This window comes from Cebus imitator, unplaced genomic scaffold (genome assembly GCF_001604975.1).
Source record: "Cebus imitator isolate Cc_AM_T3 unplaced genomic scaffold, Cebus_imitator-1.0 Scaffold146, whole genome shotgun sequence".
Classification (NCBI taxonomy): Eukaryota; Metazoa; Chordata; class Mammalia; order Primates; family Cebidae; genus Cebus; species Cebus imitator.
Genome location: NW_016107461.1, coordinates 2317191 through 2338488, shown reverse-complemented (window position 1 = coordinate 2338488; position 21298 = coordinate 2317191). Strand labels below are relative to the sequence as shown.

The window sequence follows — 21298 nt, the reverse complement described above, 5'->3', positions numbered from 1 at the left end:
GAGGATTAGGGACAGCAATATGGATGAGATAGGGAGAGGTGCACGGGGAGAGGTAAGGAGGCATGTGGGAAAGAGCAAGAATTGGGGTCCAAAGCCTTCATCCTAAAGCTGTATTTGCATAGCAAAAAATACCTGTTTCACTTTAAATTCCATGTTTTTGGGGGATGTCTTTGGGAGGATGCTGACAGAGATGTGATCATGAGGAAGCTGTAGCCTCCTTTTCTTACTCCATGTTTAAGGACTGGAGCCAACACTGAGTATAGCTTTGAAAGTAAGAAATTCTAATCTGTGATGCCTCTGCCCACTAAGAGTGTTATATGAGTGGGCCACATAACCCTATTGTTTCAGTTTATCATTTGAAAATGAGATGTCAAATGACTGTTGCAGAATTAAAAACCTGAGACCCCCATTCCCATCCTAGAGCTCTGACCTTTATTGGTACTCACCTTTCTAGCCTTAAGATATTAGTAACTCCACCAGAGGAAAAGTTAGAGTATATGTAATAGATATTCTTTTATATTTTTAATATTTGAAAATATATGACATTTTAAAATAGCATCAATGTTTGCAATAGCAAATTCTGTTATCTCACAGGGTAATTGTTTCTCTTTCTTGAAAAGCAGAAACAACCTAAGACACAGATTACTAGAAATTTGTGCTAAGTATTTTATCCACTGCAGCACAGCTTAAAATAAAGGCTCCTCAAGGATTAAGCTAAAGTTTTACTGAAAACATCTCTAGTTAGTTTTTCCCTGTGATGTGCTGCAGCTATCTTAATGTGAAAAACCCCAATAGGGATATTCTTGCCGTGATTATAAAATATTAATCCACTTCATGAAATAAAGCTAAACAAAAGTGCTTTCCCAATGGGGAATCTCTTTTGATCCATAAATAAATAATTTGCCAGAACTGCACTTTTACAATTTGCCACAAACCTACCCTAAGAGACGTCACATTAAAATGGTACTAAAAATTTGTCACTGAACTAGTGAAGATTCCATTTAAAAAATCATCACTTTCAAATGGGTCTGTTTTTGAGCAAATTCTATTAAGTTCCCTGGGTTTAGAAAATCTGTATTCCTTTGTTTACTCTCTGTGTGTTTAGTATTAGAACACCATGACTTATATGACTGATCTTCTTTCTCGGCTTTACTTGGCCTTTAGAAAGATAAACATAAACTCAATGAGTTACCTAAATTACATATATTTATATGCTAATCTTACATATTTCAGGATGTTTTTGGTAACATTTATTTTTACTACCTAGTGATTCATTTAACTATTGTATCTCTTTGTTATATATATACTTTTGTGAACTGCTTCAAATCTTTTGTAGAATGAAGTCAATGTATAAATAAAAATAAGGAGTAAGTGTTTTGACTAAAGAACAAAGAATTGTGTATTATAAAACACTACACCAAGCCGAAGGAAGCCCATCTTCTTTGTGTATTTGCTTATATTGAAAATTTTATGAAGAAAGCGTTTTTCTTTCCAGTAAAGTGTTTTAATCATTAATTAGGAAACCTTCACTTAAAAAGTTACCAGAATTTATGTTTTGTGAAAAAGCAATTTTGAAAGAAAGATCGTTTTCCTTTTGTTGAACTAGACAAGCCAAGTTGATCTGAATTAAGAAAACTGCATTAAGTCATCAGCAAAAAAACGATTTATAAAACGGTTCACAAATAAACACACACAATTCCGTGATAGTCAGTATTTTACTACCTTCACTAAAAATTGAGAGATGAATATCCCTCATCTAAATCAGAGATAAGGCTTCAAAATGAGACAAACACTGAAAATTCAAATATTCTAATTTGCTTGTTTCCTAAGCAACTAAGCCTTTCAGAAAAGTTTCAGAATTCACAAATAACTTCACTTAAGGGGTTATAACTATTATTAAATTATGTCAACAACAATAAAATAGTAGATGGGAAAATACTATTAACACCAGACTGGGCAGTATGGCTTAATGTCAGGCATGTTGACCAAAGTCATATAAACCTGGGTGCTAATCTAGATTTGTGACCACACAGAAATCATGAAATTCTTTGTGTCTTTTCCTTAAAATGAACATAAAAACGCCTGACTTCCTTACAGACTTGTTGAGGACATTGAAAAAGAAAGAAATCAAAAGAATGGCATGCTAAAATACTTTAGAAATGGAAAGATATTTTCTTAAATATTAATAGTCCTTTGCAGATCTATATTTTGGGGAAAGAAAGGGAAGAGCACTAATAAACTTTATTGAGTGCCATTGTTTTTCTCACAAGAAGCTATGAAGTAGGCACTATCATTACCATTTTACAAATGAGGAAAGTAAGATTCTGAGAGTAGCTGTGACAACATCTGAATCAAGCTTCTCTCAAATCAAGAGCATGCGTTCTGTCAACTAAACTTAAGGCAAGAGGGATTGTTCAGCAGTATTTTCTTTGCTGCATGTTAAAATCAAGTTTACTGATACTAGTGATGTGAGATGTTGAACAAGGATGGTAAATTAGAAAAAAGGAATGACAGTAATTAAAGTTATCAATATTAAAAGTAATAATGTTTTTTAAAGATTCTATGCATTCACCTTTTTGCTGATGAACAACATGGTTTACAATAACTTAAGATCTGATCTCTAAAGCAAAATTAGGTAAGTTTGAAGGAAATGAGAAGACATGAGGTGGTGTAGCATACATTGTGATATATATTTTCTAAAATGTTCTACTTTACTGAAACATCTATAAAATAAGCATTAGTAGTCCCACCATTCTTCACAGACACCATAACGGTTTCTGAAGTTTGGGTTATGGGCTCTCAGCCAATCAAATTATGTAGCCACTGTCTTTATATCAAGGAAAATCAGTCTTTTCCAATCAGTTAACTTCACTGATTTCACAAGAGGCTTTACAGTCTTGGCTTAGGCGATGAAAAATGACTCCCTTACTTAGCCTGCATCACTGGTTGAGCTTCTGGAGCTTAAGCAGCATATTTGCAGCATTATCAACAATAATTCCTTAGTTTATCAATGATTTACTGAGCATCTGCCTTGAGCCAGGCACACTGAAGGTGCTGTCCATATAGCAGAAACAGATGAAAAGCTTTCCCCTCATGGAACATATTTCCTAAAGGGAAGACACACCGTAAACAGAATAAAGAAGTAACATATGTGTTATGTCAGGTGATGATACGAAATAAGGAGAAAAAAAGGAAGGAAAGAGCACAAGAAAGATTGGAGGGAAGAAGGACTTTGCAAGGTGATTCTGAGAAATGATGTGGGGAAAATAAAGAAGGGAGCAGTCCAGGCCAGAGCCGGTGCAAAGACCATAAAGAGGGGTGCCTGAGGCTGGGGCCTGCACCTCTGATGATTACTGAGCAAGTTCAGGTAAGGGGAGCCAGGAAAAATGAGGTCCAAACAGTAACTGGTAAGAGCAGTAAAGCAGGCCTTGAGAGTCACTGTGAGAATTTGACTTTTACTATAAGTAAAATGGGGAGCTTTTGGGAAAATGAAATGATCTAAAACATCACTCACACTCTGGCTGCTAGGCTAAACTGAAGGGGCTAAGAACAGAAGCAGAGATGCCAGTTCATTCATTCATTCATTCATTCAGTCATTCCACAGAAACTTATTTTGTGTCTACCATGTTTTTTCTAGTAATGTTCTAGACTCTTGAGATATGTTAGGTAACATAGCAGATAAATATATCTGCCCTTGTAGAAATTCATTCCAGTGGGAAGAAGGCACATCAAATAATAATCAACATCATTAAAAAAATCAATAAATTATATTACTCACTCCCACCCTTATACAAATATAGTGATCATATTTGATATAAAGAAATGAGATTGGTTGAGCTCCTCAGTGAAATAGATGAAAAAGAGTAAAAAAAGTCAAGAGCTAATTCCAGGGGCATTCCAACATTTAACATCTGGGGAGATAAGTAGAAATTGGTGAAGGAGGCTACTAAGTCTTACGAAAGCGGAAGATTAAAAAAAATGCCACAAGGCAATGGCGGTCAGGCAGCATAAGGGGATGGTTACAATAATAATTCATTAAAGGAAAATTAAGCCTAATTTGCAATGTGAGATAGCAACAAATACTTGAAGTATGGGAGGTTGTTTTTCAGATTAATGTCTGGAGGAAATAATGTTCTATGCAAAGCGAAGAGCCAAGGCAAGCTGATATGTGCCTAAAAAGTTCTGAGAATAGAAAGAAGCCAGTATAGGTAAAGCCAAGCAAGAGAAGAGAACAGTAGGAACACTGTCAGAGATCAATAAGATGTCTTCAATAATCCCAGGTGATAATGATGGTGTCTTAGACCAAGTTAATAACAGTGAGCATGATGAGAAATGATCATAGCAAAGTGAAATATTTTGAAGAGAGAGCCGACAAGATCAACTGACAGGTTGTATGTAGGAAAAGAAAGAAAGTTAGGAGTCAAAGATAACTCTAAGGTTTTTGACCTTAACAGTCAGAAGCTTGGAATTGCCATCAACTGAAAAGAAGACGGCTGAAGATGGAATATATATGCACTGGGGAGAATATCCGCAGCTCAGATTTAGAAATGTCAATTTAAAACATCAATTAGGAAGCTAATCAATAAGTGATTGGTTATATGAATATAGGATTGGTTATATGAATAAGTGATTGGTTATATGAATATAGGATTCAGAAAAGACATGGGCTAGAGACAAAATTTTGGAGTCATCAGTGTATATATGTCATTTAATATTATGAGATTGAGAATCTCAAGGGAATGAGTATAGACTGAAAAAAGAAGAATTTCAAGAACTGATTGTAGGGATGTTCCAGCACCTGGAGTTTGAGGACATGGAGAGATGCTTGTGAAGGAAGCTGAGAAGTGATCGGTCCAAAAAATAAAAAAAGGTGAAAGTCACAGAATATGATGACTTGGAAGCAAACTGAATAAAGCATTTAACAGAAGTAAAACCCACTAGATCAAATATTTTTTAGATTAGATACAATGAGCATTGAGAAAGGCCACTGGATTTAGCAATGTGCTCATCATCATGGCCTCATTAAGAGCAATTTCACTGGAATGGCAAGAGCCAAGCCTGATGGAAGTAGATTTAAGAGATCATGAGGAGAAAAGAATGCAAGTACATGTAACTCTCTCAAAAAATTTTGCTGAAAAAGGAAGAAAATAAACAAGTAATTGAAAGAATGGAAATATCTTCCTGCCTTTGGTTTTAGAAAGCAAAATGAAGAACTAACAGATTATATGTCAATCAAGATTACAAAGATTGTTAGGGACCTAAAGTAATCCGACTACTGGTTCATCACCAGAATTTCATTTTATATTTTTTCAATAATTAATACAAAAAAATAGAGATATGAAAAGAACTTTTTACATGGTAAAATTATGTCTACAAGAGTATAGAAACACTTAATCATTCTTATAACAAGTAGCATTAGTTAGTGCTGTGTTGGAGCTAAATGCACAGATGTTAGAAGCAGACTGCTGGGTTTAAATCCTGTTTCCCATAAACCAACTCCATAAGCAACCTCCATGAGCCTCAGTATTCCCATTTTTCAAATGATGATATGTTGTATCTACCTCTAGAACCATTGCAAAAGCAAGACAGCACCTGGCAAGACTGTTTACCAGTGTCTAACTATAATATAAGCACTTTATATAAATTAGAATCTATGAATGATAAAAAGCCTTAGAAAAATGTCAAATAATCTGTAACAATCATCAAAAATGCCATTTGCTCTCACCTGCCAGTAGCAAAGCATGTTTCTAAACGTCTTTCAATATTGCTTCAAACCTTAAAATTCTTTGGTTTTTACTCACTGATTGTTTCTTAAAAATGCATACATATCTGGAAACCAAAGAAGACTGTGGTCCCATAATCAATTCTTAATTACCATTTATAAATTATCTGCCAATTAGATTGTTTCCTCTTCATGATTTTATTGTCCAATTTTGTCTCAGGATATTAACAGCAAGGAAAAGCCAACAGTCTTTGTACAATGGAGGTATACATGTTAATATACAATTACGTGTGTATTTTATATAGAACATTTGTTTGGTATTTTCACCTGTCTGCATTTCCTATACTCTCCTTCTCAGTCAACATACTATTAAAATGGCTACTCTTGTCACAGGCTTCATAAAGCTTGAAATCATTAGAAAATATTTATCACATTCTATATTGGACACTTTATATTCATCTTGGCCCATATTACTTGCCAGTTATTCTTTTCCTATTTCCACTCATGAGTGCCTAATTCAGAATACTGCCTTTTTGGGTATTATAAAGAGCTGGGCCTAGATTTATTAATTCTTGAAACACAGAACCCAACTCAGGGCCTAGGCAGTTCACTACAGTCACTAACGCAACAGTCCCTCACAACTAATGAGAATCTTGGGCAGTTTTTCATTCGAATGACAACAAAGTGCAAGCTTCAGACAATGCAATGAAAAATGGATTCCACAAAATTCCAAGTCAATAACTATTTTTCAAAACTATTCCTAGAGTAGATTCCTCAAAATTGAATAAAACAGAAAAGAATTAAAATCATAGGGTTTTAACAAACACATAAATGTAACAATAAATAGTAAATTGATTAGAAGATGAGTTATGTCTGTAGAAATCTAGCAGTAGGAGTAAATCAAACATCCTGAAGATATATAAAATATGCAGCACGAACATAATAAGCCGTCACATTTGTACCTGTCTTAAAAATTTATAAAGCCCTTTAATTCACAGCAAGTTGTTCAATACATTTAAAAACATACCAATAGGGAAGAAACAAAATCAGAAAATTTATCCCAGGCTGTTTTTTAAAGAAACACTCTTGACATCAAACATATAGGAAGCAATAAAATGTTTCCCTCTTTAAGAGAATCTTCACATTCCATCCACTCCAACCCCATCATTATTCCAAAGAAGATGAAGATTTATCATCTGAAAATTCAAAAATAGATTCTCCACCTTCTTAAACTGCACTGACGGCTTCCCAAGTGAACAGTGCTGTGGGTTAGGAGATGCCCCTCACCTACCTGTGCTCTCCATTTGTCTTCAGCTCCCTTCTCTCATAGTCTCACCTTCTTCCCTGCTCTAGAAACCCTTGGAAGTGTTCCAAATTCAATTTAAGCTCCTTGCTACTACCACCAACTGACCTGTAGGAATGTAACTGAACTGCTGAGGGCCTTAACTGAGGTAGGCAAAAATTGTTTCCCTTTAATTCACACAATACATAACAATACTGCTTAATTTTTTTTTTTTCTTAAGATAGAGTCTAGTTCTGTCACCCAAACTGGAGTGCAATGGCATGATCTCAGCTCACTGCAGCCACCACCTAGAGGGTTCAAGTGATTCTCATGTCCTAGCCTCCCAAGTAGCTGCAACCACCAACATGCACCACCATGCCCGGCTAATTTTTGTATTTTTAGTAGAGATGGGGTTTCACCATGTTGCTCAGGCTGGTCTTGAACACCTGGCCTCAAGGAATCATCTGCCTTAAACTCTCATTTAAGGCATGAGCCACTGTACCTGGCCTTAAATGCTTTTTAAACAACAAATGAGAGAATGAAATCAAAGTTATTAAAAGACATACATATATGCTCACAGCTATAGGACAAAGAGCTTTTCTCTTAAACAAAACCACAGATTGACCTGGTTTGATAGAAGAGTAGGTATAAGGATGCATTCTGAAGTTATTCAAGTCTGGATATGGCTTTATTTATATATATATGAACTTAAGCAATTAATTTAACTTATCTCAGACTCAGTTTCCATTGTTATGAAATGCAAATGATATTAGTATTGTATTGGTTAAATAAAGTCCCTAAAAATGTACATATGACTATGCACTTATCACTATGACCAAACATGCCAATATTCAATAAATTTTATAATAGTAATAGTTATTAATATATATACACCTCTCTTGCCTGTATTCTGCTTGTGAGAGTTAATACACAAGATATACAGACATTTAATCTAAGGTGCACTAACTCTGCTTCTAAACCCTGTGGAAGAAAATCATTTCTAACATTTGTATCCAGAACTGACCTCACAAATGTCTCCATCACTTCTCTTGGAAATCTTCATAGTTTCTTGTGAAAATAAATTAATATTACCAGATTGCTAAAATTCATTTGCAATCAATAATGAATCATAGTCCATTTGCCTAATACTCCAAACATACTTTTAATATATTATTTCAAGTGGCTCTCTTTTTGTTGCTTGTTTACTGAATTGCCAAAATCTCAGGACCCAAACCAATGGTTCTCTCATCGTGGAGCATGCATTGACCTCCATGCAAGCCAGAGACCCATTAAAGGAGACCTGGGAAATCAAAACTGTTTTCATGATAATGCAAACCATCCTCTGCCTTTGTACACTGTGTTGGCATTTATGCTAGAGGTGAAAAAGCAATGGTGGGCAAAACTGCAGGTACTTTAGCACCAATCAAAGCAGTAGATCCAAAATATTTTAGCAGTTATTGTGTTCTTCACTGCCAGGCACTCACAATAAAACAAACAAATAATATTTCATTTTAAAAAGCAAAGAAATTTTCTTGAGAAAACAGGAAAATTATTAATTTTGTTAAATGTAGACTCAACTTTGAGGTCTTTTCAATATCCTGTGTGACACAGAGCAATATGTGCACAAAGACCCATTTCTCTGTACCTACATATTGTGGTTGTCTCAAAGAAAACGTGTGTAATTGAGTTGTAACCTGAACCAGCCACTTGATTTGTGGAATACCATTTTTACTTGAAAGAACAACTGTTTTTTTTTTTTTTTTAAGTATTTGAGTATGCAAAATCTTTTATTTTTATCATGAACAAAGAGAGCCTGACACTTCAAGGAAAACAACAATATATGTTACTAACAGTAAAACTTGAGCTTTCAAGTAAAAATTCAAATTTAGAAAATTTCTAACCATCACCAACAGGTTGAGAGTCAAATATTTAAGGACTTTTCTGATAAATTCCCTATCAGCTACACCAATAATTTCTAAATGATCAATGCCTGATATTTTTAAATCAGGAATAGGTAAAAGATTCATTAAGAATGAAAGATCAATGTATTTTCATGTAACAGAGAGTGAAAGTTTGCTAACAGGGCTTCATATTGCACACGGCAAGTAAGTCTTAAGAAACTGCCACTGTGGACTTATTGTGTAGTGTACAAACTATTTCTGTATTATTCAACTCAAAATATCTGTGTAAGGATGGATTCTTTTTGTATATTTTAGACAAAAAAAGCACAATATATTGCAATGTATTACCCAAGAAGATTTGAGAATTCAGCTGTATTCTACTAAGCTAGACACTAAAGAGATTTGTGAAAATATAAAATAATGCCATTCTTTAATTTTTTAATTTGAAAAAAAAGTTTTAAAATAAAATAAAAAATGTTTTTTAATATAATGTAGTTTTAAGATGAATTAACAAATATTTTAAACTTCCTCAGTTTTACAGTTAAAAATGGTAAGTATCAATAGACAAGATACCCTTATACAAAGCCTCCAGGGGTGTCCTTGACAATTCTTAAGAGCATAAACAGGTCCTGGGAGTAGCAAGTTTGAGAACTGTGGCCTGGTAACTACCTGTGCGTATAACATTGCTTCCTTTCATTTAAACACTAAGCTCCATATCAATCAGAACACCCACCTAAATTCTTCTTTCCTTGTGAGTTTCCTGACAGTGATCAGTTCATTTGTAAAGCAGAGATAATTATTATGTTCTGACCTGAGTTTCAATTAATGAGCAGCATCAGATTTATTAACTCCCTTCATTTTTCTCAGCTTTTCTCTGGTAATTTATTCCTAAGGAACAAAGATATATATTCTGATCTTAGGTCTTCCATCATCTCATTCAGCAAACATATATGGAGCTCCTACTATACATCAAGTAATATACTAGGCTCTGAAATAACAAAGACCAATAAAACAAAGCCCCTGACCATCATGTGGTCCAATCAAGTTCCTAAGTTGCATGTTCCTATGTAATACACATTAAAAGATAAACGCTTACTGAAGTACATGTATCTATTTCTAGGTGAACATAAAGAAATGGCACAAACTTTACAAGACCGATTCTAACATAATCAAGACTATCTAAGCTCTTCTGAGGACATAAAAAGACAAAGTAAAAAGGTAATTAATTTTGTGCCTATAACCCAAACACGGTCTTTCAATGACATCACAACTAATGCCAAGTCTTTGGATAGAAGAAATAGGGTAAGTAAAAGTGTGTAACTGGACAAATCTTTGGAATGAACAATATCAGAGTCACAGTCCTTAGCCTCTCACCCCAAATGTCAGAGTTAGGGAAAAAATGCAGATGAAATTGTTTCTCTTTTACCCGCTGACTCTCTTCCTGCCCATGGAATGTGATCAGCCATGACTCTGCCAGAAACCTGAGTAAGCAACCCAGACTCTTATCAGTGTACATGAAAAAATTTTTAAAATGCATTGGACAAAGTCCAATTAAACAAACAATTTAAAAATCACCTTTGATAACAAAAGGAAATGTATAACTTCTTTTTGCAGAATCACAGTAAATCAATTGTTTGAGTAGAAAAAAGGATACTTTATTGTATACACTTGAAAAATCCAACCAATAATAATATGAAATTCTAGCCTGCAACCACTGCATTCAATATTCTTTGGAGAAACACATTTGCTTTTCATTTTCAAAGTGGCTGGATCTTGAGAACTCAAATTTGGTTTACAGTTTAACCACTTAAGTTCGCAGAAGATATGCTGACTTTTTAAATTAAAAAAAATAATCATATTGAATTATCCCCAGATTTTAAATGAATAGAATACAGTAAGTATAAATAACAACTTTTCATATTGGTGTTACTTGACTTATAAGAAGTAATAAACATATCAACCCCTAATAATAACAAATTACTTATAAATATTATTTTTAATCTTCTTACCTATTGCAGAGGCTGCACTATTTAATATTTTTATACTAAGCCAATCTTTGCATATCTAATGGGTAAATAAAAAGACACAATAAATCTAATGATAAAACTGAACATTTATTCTCATTCACCACAGTAGTCTAATAAAATATACCACACTGAACCAAACAACAATATCTAATAACGTAATCTGTTTTACAGTTTAATGAATTCATCTAAAGTCTGAAATGACTTAATTGCCTGCCTTCAATCAATATTTTGGTTTTCAAACTAATCAAATATCTTCATCTAAGAATTAATTCCAGAGAAGAAAGGGAGAGACACGATTGTGGGTTTAGAAGATGGTTAACTTCAAATCAAAAACAATTACATAAAAATCATGGGCTGGGCAAAACAAAATAGCTCAACATAAAATCCCTATATTAAAATATTTTTTAAAAATAATTAGCTAAAATAGGATATTTGGCTTAGAAATCCTTTCAGTGCTAAGTATGTAGGATAAAACTGAATTCCCCTTAGAATTATATCTCGACAAAGAATTATATCTCTAATTAATGTGGTCATGAATATTCTGCCCCATCCATAGATAGATACAACCAAATATTACCAAAAACAAATCACAGAGAATACAAAAATATATAATAGTAACAAATTATCATTTAACATAAAGAAAAACACCCACCTCCTCTCTACCCCCACCCCCGAAAAAAAAGTGAAGCAAGAAAACAAGCACATGAGCCTCAATTTCACTAGCGTGTTGTGTCTGGGTCACTGCCAAGTATCACAAACCACATTTGATGTTTGTGTTTTTGGCTGAGTGACACTAGAATGTCTTTGAGGAGCCTGGAAAGGGAAAGAATGAACTTGGAAACAGCAAATAAGAGTTTTCTGGAGTATAGCTATATCATTTCTAGTTGACTATCAAAATAACATCGGAAGTGGTTCAATTTAAGAGCAAATCAATGATACAAGGAGGTAACAACCTAAAATACACTCCAGGGAAGGGTGAGCTTGGAATTCTTTTGGCTCATGCTATGAAACACTAATTTCTTACCTACCAACATACAGAACAACATGTCTCTATCCCATGGCACTGAATTCAGTATTGTCAAGAAACAGTTCCTAATATCTGATCATTCACAGCATATTGCATGCTTTAATTTAAGAGGGAAAAGGAAGGATTATCCTAAGTCAGAAGGCAGTGTCTAAAATGCTAGGGCAGAATAAATCAGGAATCTTCCAAACCTTGGCTCAGCACATTAAAATTAGTCACTGTCTATAAAGAAACTGCTAAGACTGCTGAGGATGTGAAAGTTAATACTGTCCTGGTATACACTGTCAGCCCATCTTCCATGTCACTCTTGTTGAAGAGCTATGGTACAATACTGATTTCTACCAAAGCTCTTCATTTTGGAATAGGTCTTCTTAATTCTGAAAGTGCCCATCTTCTAGTAGACTTCCTTAATGGGTGGTATGTAGATGACCCCAACAATTTAGCTTAGATAAATGGATTTTTTCCACTCTGGAATGGCTAAAGATTTCTCCTTAGCCTTATACATTTGATTGCTATGTGGTAAAGTGAAAAGAAAGTTGATTGTTTAGCTGCAACTAGGATTAAAACTAAATTTTTTGTAATTCTCTGTTAGTCTTTGTGACAGAACAGTTTTAGGCGTTTCTGTTCATAAATTCAACAATAAACAATGAAGGCAAACAATTATAGAGAGTAAATATAAAAAGGATGATCTTTCTAAAAAGCACATCAACAAATAATAAATAACTACAAAATCATTACCTCTGCTCTCTGTGTTCTGGGAAAAGCAGTTGATTTTTCTATGGCATAAACATCCACCAGGTAAAGACATGCTCCTTGTTCCCGGTCCAGAATGGCTGCAGTCTGAATTGTACCAGTATGTCGTCCAATAGTAAAGAGGCGTCCAACAGTTTTTTCTTCACAACGAACTGAAACAATATAATATTCCACTGGGGCCTCCGATCCTCTGGGGCTAGCTGCTTCTATTGATATCACGTTCGTGCCAATAGGTTCTCCTTCCTTCAAAATAGTTATATATTTGGGTTGAGTAAAAACAGGTCCATCAAGGCCCTGAAGAATGACGGTCAGTTCAGTGGTTGATTTCCTCCTTTCAGGCCCAAGGTCTGTTGCCGAAACTATGAGATTGTAGATCAACTGTGAAGGCACCAGCGCTGAAGCCACTCTTAAGTCTCCACTATAACGATCAACAATGAAGGTGTCTGTGTCCCCATTGATGATCTCATACTCTACTTCTCCATTAGCACCTTCGTCTGGATCAGCAGCCATAATTGTTGTCAGAACAGAACCAATTACAGCTGAAGGGTCTGCAGCAAGGGCGTTTTGTGATATAAACATTGGGACGTTGTCATTGAGGTCTGTAACCAAAATGGTCACGTTCTTCAGAGCATATCGTCTAGTTTCTATTGGCACAGCTTGATCATTGGCTTTTACAGTTAACTCAAAGAGATTAGCAAATTCCCGATCTATTTCAGCATTAGTATATATAGTCCCTTTGACTTCATCTATGGTAAAGTGGTTGCCTCTTGGCATCTGTTGAATGATTGTGTAGGATAGTTGTCCATTAATGTCTGCATCAGGGTCATGTGCAGTCACTGAAATGACAGATGTACCAATGGGAATGTTCTCAACAATAGACTTGAAAATATCTCCAGGAGGAAAGCTAGGAGGATTGTCATTAAAGTCCCTCACGTGAATAACCACTGACATTGTAGATGAACGAGGAGGTCTTCCTTGGTCTTTTGCTGTTATATTTAATTTATACAAAGATTGTGTTTCAAAGTCCAATTTTTTGGCAAGAAAAATACTCCCAGTGTTTGGGCTAATGCTAAAAGTTCCATGGTTGTTAGTCCCAGTAATACTGTAATGTAAATCAGCATTGTCACCTGAATCGGAATCAGTTGCAGTAACAGAGGACACGAGTTCACCAATTCTCATGTTTTCCAAAACATCAACAAAGAGTGTTGTCTTAGGGAAAGAAGGGGTATTGTCATTTTCATCTAAAATATCAATATTTAAAGTAGACGTTGAATTGAGGGAGATTGTCCCTGAATCCACTGCTTCAATTACAAGGGAATAGGCAGGTGTTGCTTCATAGTCTAATTTGCCAATTAGTGCTACCTGACCAGAGGTACTGTCAATAGCAAACTGTCTTTCTTCATTTCCTTTTATTATAGAATAGTGAATAAGTCCATTATTGCCTTCATCAACATCTGAGGCAGATACTCTTAAAACTTGTGTCAGATTGGCTGCTGACTCTGATATTGTAGCTTGGTAAAAGTCTTTTAAAAATTTGGGAGCATTATCATTTATATCCTTCATGTAAACATGTACAGTGGCCTGATCCTTGAGAGGCTGAGGGAGCCCCTGATCTGTTGCTATGACTGTAAAGGTAAACACTGCAGTCCCTCTCTGCCTCATAAGAGACTCCCTGTCAAACTGATGAGTATTTGTAATTTCCCCACTGATAGCATGCAACTCAAAATCTGGCTGCACCATTTCAAAAGAATACCTTACTTCTCCATTTGGCCCAAAGTCTTTATCTACAGCACTTACTTTGCCCACAAATGACCCAGCCCTTTGCTCTTCTTCAAAGTAAAATGTGTAATTGGTACTGTTAAAAAGAGGTCTGTTATCATTTACATCTTCTAAAATTACAGTAACATTCACAGTAGCACTAAGGGGTTCCACAGCTCTGTCAGAAGCAACAACCATTAAAACATATCTATCTTGAAGTTCACGGTCCAGTTCACTTTTTATATACAATTGACCATCTGGGAATATGCCAAAAGCATCCCCTGTATTTCCTTCAGCAATAGTGTATGCAATTTCACCATTTGCTCCTGAATCCTTATCAGAAGCTTGTACTTTAAAGAATCGAGAATTCACAGGTTCTAACTCAGAAAGGGTGACCTCATAAGAAAGTTGGTCAAACACTGGTGCATTATCATTTACATCATGGACATAAACTGTTAGGATGACACTAGAGGAGAGCTGTGGGACACCCATATCAGATGCCAAGATCTCTATTTGGTAGGAGCCAGCATGAACATCCAGGGGCCCAAGCAGACTAATACTGCCATTCTTTTCATTGATAGCAAACAGGTTCTTGGGGTTTTGCTTCAGACTATAGAGTACCATGCCATTGACACCTTCATCAGGATCCACAGCTTTGGCCTGGAAAATGCTATGACCTGCCTGCCAATTCTCCACCACATTTACACTCTCTATTGCCTGAAGGAAATGGGGAGAGTTGTCATTCAAATCCTTAACTGTTATGTTAACCATAGTGTCTCCAGTCACTGTGCCCCCACTGGCCACTACTTTCAGCTGATAAAAGGACTGCTCTTCTCTATCAATCACATTTGCTGTGGTAAGCTGCCCAGTGACCTGGTTAATAGCAAACATACCTTTCTGATCCCCAGTAGTAATGAGATAAGTGATGTTGGAATTGAGATCCATGGTGGACGCCGACACACTACCCACATGATATCCCAGAGCCACGTTCTCAAAAACCACAAAGCTGTAGGAAACCTGACTGAATACAGGTGGGTTGTCTTGAGTGTCCAGTACAGTGATGGTTACTATTGCCTGGTTGGGAGACTGTAAGTTGCCACCATCAGTAGCTACTATTTGCAACTGATAAGCTGTTTTTTCTTCCCTGTCTAGGGCCATTCTTGTAGAAATAACCCCACTCTGAGCATTGACCTGAAACCGAGACCTGTCCCCAGCAGATATACTATATTTGACAGTACCATTGGTACCCAAGTCTGGGTCAGTGGCAGACACAGTGGTGATGTAGCTACCTCCAGGCTCATTCTCCTTAATATGAGCAAAGTATTGGACTGGGTAGAACACAGGGCTGTTATCATTTATATCCAGAAGACTCACATTTATGCGAGCCATTGATGACTGGGGAGGGGAGCCCATATCTGTGGCCAGAACCAACAGGGAGTAGAAGGCTTGATCTTCTCTGTCCAAGGAGGAAATAGTATTCAGCCTCCCAGACACTGGATCTAGACGGAAGGACCTCCGGTCAGTCTCTGCCTCTTGTAAGGAGAAGCGCACTGTTCCATTGTCACCCAGGTCCCCGTCAGTTGCCCTGAGCACCAGCAGTTCTGTCCCTGTTGGGGCATTCTCAACCACAGACACATCATACCCTTCTGGCTGGCTAAATACTGGCTTTTCATCATTCACATCTAGGAGAGTTACTACAAGCTGGGCATAGGACACCTTGGGGTGAACTCCCTGGTCCCGGGCACTTATATTCAGTACAATCTGGGAAGCAAGTTCACGGTCCAGGCCCCCAGCAGCCCCAGTGGTCACCAGGCCGCTATGTTCACTGATACGGAACCATCCCAGTCCATTGCCAGAGACGATGCTGTAACGCAGATTCGCATTGAGACCAGAGTCGCCATCAGTGGCAGATACCCCACTCACATAGCTTCCTGGAGGCGCCTCCTCGCTCAGGTTCACTCTGTACACTTGCTGTGAAAAGACAGGAGGATGGTCATTGATGTCATTGACAAAAATCACCAGGCTTGCCACAGAAGAGCGCGCCTGAACTGCTGCGGCAGGGGGCGCCCCGTAGTTATCAGAGACTGAAACTGTGAGGTTGTAGGAAGGGATGCGCTCGCGGTCCAAGGCGCTGGCCACCTTTATTAGGCTCAGGTTCGGCACTTTGCTGCTTTGTACTTCGAAGTGTCGCTGCTCATTGCCCCCGAGAATTTGCACGGAGATATTCCCGTTGGCCGCGGGAGAATCTGCGTCCGTCACGGTGAGCAGAGCCACCACGGTGCCCACTTGAGCGTTCTCATCTACAGAGGCGTAGCGCGAGGTGGCCGGGAAGTAGCGGAACTTCACTACCGGGTCATTGTCATTCACGTCCAGCAGCTGAATCAGCGCCTCGGCGCGCCCTGTGAGGGAAGGCACGCCTCTGTCCATTGCCTGCACAGTAAGCGAGTACTGGCGCCGGGCTTCGAAATCCAGGGGCTCCCGCACCGTGATAAGCCCCGTCTCGGGGTCCATTTGGAAGGGGGTCCCCTCGTCCTGCAGCCGATAGCGGATGTCCGCGTTGGTGCCCTCGTCCGCGTCCGCCGCCGCCACCTGGAGGACGCTGGAGCCCACAACCGCGTCCTCAGGCACCCCCGCCTGGTAGTGAGAACTGCCAAAAACCGGGGGGTTGTCATTAATGTCTTGCACAGTCACATTTACCTGAAGGTAGCCCCGCCGCTTCGGCTCACCCTTGTCCTCCACCTCAACCAGGAGCTGGTACTGCGGAGTGACCTCCCGGTCCAGCCCGCCCTTGGACACCAGATGCAGGAACGCTCCCTCGCCGCTCGGGTTCAGGGTGATGTCCAGACGGAAGCGGCCCGCCTCGTTGCCGCGGATGATGCGGTAGGAGCGGTGGTCCACACCGTTTGAGCCAATGTCCGAGTCGGTGGCGGTGTCTAAGATGACTTGGCGCCCGCTGCTACTGTCTTCCTTAAAAGTGACCACGATAGACGGGTCCGGGAAAACGGGGGCGTTGTCATTGAGGTCCCGCACCAGCACTCGCACTTCGGTGGGGTAGGTGGGCGCGCTGGAAAGGACCACCAGGTTGATCACGTCGCTGGGCAGGCTCTCGCGGTCGATGGTGGCGGTGGTGTACAGGTCTCCAGTGGTACTGTTTATGGCAAACAGGGCGTGGCTTTCGCTGAGCCTGTAGGTGAAGCCGGGGCGCGTCTGGATGGTGCCTACCAGAGTGCCTGGAGGTTGCTCTTCCAGCACTTGGAACACCTGGCGCTGCTCGGCCCCGTGGACCCAGGCCTGCCCCGGAAGCAATGACAGCAGCCAAAATACTCGAAGGAGCTGAGACACCGATAGAGTGTGCAACGGGAGCCACGGGCGGCCAGGAGCCCTGTCTGCTGCTAAGTCCATGGTCCTGGCTCCCTAAAACGATGTGATAAAGAGAAGGAAGGGGTGAAGCAAACGAATGATATTTACAGGGATTGAGGAGCGCCAGCAAAGATTCAGCCTACGGCTTGGTCTGAGACCTCTGCTATTTCAAAGACCCTCCAATCCAGCAAAAGCAAGTAGCATCAGCAAAAGACTCTAGGTAGCCAGTTGGACGCGGAGTGCAAGAGAGATGCTGTGTCGAAAAGCGGCAGGGCATTCCGCGGGACACTGCTGTGAGCTGGGTTCCCAGAAAAGTTTCTCAAACCTCTTATATATTCCCCCTTTTACTTTGTTTTCGAATCCAGATAGTCTGAGCGTTTTCACCCGGATGGATGAGAGTTGGGAGAAGTTGCCTGTATTTAAGGTATATGAGGAATCACTGCAAAGAACTGTCTTCAGAAACTTTAGAACTTACCCTCCGCGAAGAACGTGAAGAGGGAGGAACAAACGTCCAAACACAACAGCGAACAGGGAAAGCGGTGTTGGGGAACCGGGAGAATCGAATTCCTTTCCCAAAAGCTGGAGGCGATGGAATTCCTGGAGTCCCCACTCCTCAAAATCTAGGCTGCAACGCCCCTCCAACAGGGCTCCGGCAGTGGCCGCTGAGGCCCAGGCGGCGGCGTCTGCGCGCAGGCAGTTCGGGAACTGCGTTCCAGGCGCTAGCGTTCGCGCCCTGGCTCCGGTACCCGGGAGCGCTCAGCTCTGCCCCTTCCCCTCCAGCAGCCGCCGCCGCCGCCGCCGCCCGTGTTGCGGCTTCAAGCCCGAGGTCCCGCACAAACAACAGCCAAGGATCCTCGGCATTTTTCACCTCTGCCGGGGCGCCTGCCGACCCATTATTTGTACATCCAGATCGAGTGCAGTTCCCCCTTTCTTGTCGGCCTCGCAGGGGTCGGGCAGAAGCAGCATGCGATCCCCGAGTCGCCCTCCCCTCACCATGCCAGGGGGGTCGTTCTCCGGCGGCCCCAGTCAGAAGCCCACTCGAGCGCGCCTCGCCCCTGCCCCAATAAAAGCTATCTCTGCTTTTATTGTCCCGTGTCAGTTTCACTTTGTAATCCACAAGGCTTTTTGTTTGGGGCGGGGGGTGGTCGGTGCCTCTCTCTCCTTCACCGTCGGCGGTGGAGGCGGCCAAGTCGGCGCTGGGCTGTGGTGGCGCCCTCCGCAGCTCCGGACGGCGCCTGTCAGCGCTCTCCCTCTCGCGGGCCGAGACCGAAGGTTGGACCGCGGCGGAGCTAGGGCTCCGCGAGCCCCTCTCCACCTCCCGCCCGGTCCCTCGCACTCTCCCCGCCCCTTCCCCGCCGTACTTCCAGCACACACACACACCCACACACACGCACACACACACACACAGCGCGTCGCCGAAACACCAACAGAGGGGGAGGGAAGACCGCGAGCTGGAGCAGCACTCAGAAACTTTGCTCGCCACTCATTGATCCCCGCACTTTAGTTCCCCCGGACTCCCCCTGGCTCCCGGTCCTGTCACCTTCTGCCCCTCCCTCGCCTCAGCCCCATTGGGCCGGAGCTGAAGCAGCCCCGCCCGGCACTCCTGCCGCCAGCGCCCTCCGCCTCGCCTGGCCTCGGACTGGCTTCTCGGGATGCTAATCACCTCAGCCTCCCGGAGGGCTGTAGGCGGTCTGGTGTGGGAGCCCTGCGAGGCGGAGGCGCTAGGAAGGGGGGTGTTTTTTTTTTTTTTTTTTTTTTTTTTTTTTTTTTTTTTTTTTTTTTTTGAGTCTCTGTCCTATTTCTCTTTTTTTTTTTTTTTTCTGCCAAATCTTGGCCGGCGTCAGAGCAATAACAGCAAAAGGCTGCCGCAGAATAGATGGGGGTGGGGTCAGGTTTGCAGATAAATAACTTTAGTGGCCGGGTCTGGGGGAAGACCGTTAGGTTGTTATGCTAGTAATAACTCAGGGGTAAGGGGGTCGAGAGAAATAAAAGAAAGGCGGGGGGTGAGGGTCTGTTAAAGCGGGGAGGAAGGATTAAGCAAAGCCTGTCTGGGAATGCACAGTGCAGATTTGCTTTAACCATTTCCTGCCCCTTCCCTCTTTATGCGAGGGAGAGAGCTGCCTTACAATGTGATCCCGCAGAATCCAAACCAAATCTTCCCCTTTCCTCGTCTTTCTACGCCGCGGGCTCCCTGCTGTCCAGGCGAGCTAAACTCTAAATCTTCACTCACTAGCCCCTCTCCCCTACCTTCCAGGTGACTAGGGGCTGGAGACCTGGTTACCACCCTTTGGACTTCCTCTTGTAGGGAAGGCCAGGGGAACTCTGTTTGTTTTGTTTTCCTTCCCAACTGGATTCCAGGTGCCTGCAGCCCAAACCTTAGGGCTTCAACAACAATAATAATGGCAGCCCTTTGAAAGGAGGGAGATCTTTTCCTGTTGCAAAGTTAGTTTGGAATTTTGATCCCTGATGGAGAATTTCCACCTCCACATTTTTTAGCCAAAGGAATCCTAATAAAGTTTTATTTTGCTTTTCAGTCCGGGAGAAATAGATACGAGAAAGCAGAAATAAATAAAATAATATTTAAACTTAAGTTTTTTTAAATGTCCACATGTCGACTCAGCCACTCTTCACTGCAGCTAATTTTTGTGGTGGCATGCATCGTTTCTTCAAAAGAAAAAATAAGCTATTAGGATTCAGATCGATATTTTTCCCCTTTAAGGGAACCAACTTAGAAAATAAGAATTCAAGCCAAACAATGCAAATATAGGGCATATGTCATACATTTCTGCCACAGGAATCCCTCCAAACGTAAAACTTTCTGCGCCATGAGTTCAGTCATGAGTAAATACTGCCCTCTGCTGTTCTATGTCAGTCTTACAACTTTAGTCTCCAGGCTTCTTGCTTAAAATTAAATGCAGAGACTAAAAGGATCTGGTTACAAGGCTAATTCCTCCTTCTTGCCTAGGGATAGCAGCAAAGAAAACGATCTTTAAGAATCTCCTAGTGCCTTTCTTATTTGGAGTAAAGAAAAAAATCAAGAATAGTAGGACAGACAGCAAATTCAGGTCTTGCTGATGCAGACAGCCTGTAACTCAAAACTGGTAAATGGAAAACATGATTTCTAAAACTATCACCCATTCCTCTGTTCAGGTTAAAAAAAACTCACTTCTACGTATTATTCTACTGTAATGTAATGAGTTAATTGGAAGCAGACAAAAAAGTTAAATTTAACCATTTCTGTATTTTAAGACTTGAAAGCATTAGACTCTAGATTTTTTAGAGATACTTTAAGCCTTTTTTTTTAACTCATATTTTTCCTAAGTTACAATCCTAACACCATTATTTTTGGTATAGTTTAGTCAAAAAATATTTGTAGATTAACTAAAGTGGCAACTAAATTTTTACAAATCCTGGCTCTGATGTGTGATTTTAAGAGATTACTGTTTTGTTTTATTTTGTTTGCTAATACGC

At 40.1% G+C, this 21298-nt stretch overlaps 1 protein-coding gene across 2 annotated transcripts in view; it reads right to left on the bottom strand.

Moving 5' to 3' along the window:
- The window catches only part of FAT4 (FAT atypical cadherin 4), a 167538-nt gene extending 149131 nt beyond the window's left edge, over positions 1-18407 (bottom strand). For both annotated transcript variants that reach the window (XM_017542746.2, XM_017542747.2), the window contains exon 1: positions 12695-18407. In XM_017542746.2, the coding sequence (XP_017398235.1) occupies positions 12695-17869 (5175 nt within the window). In that variant the 5' untranslated portion in view covers positions 17870-18407. The remainder of the gene's footprint in view (positions 1-12694) is intronic.
- Positions 18408-21298: the final 2891 nt, after the last annotated feature.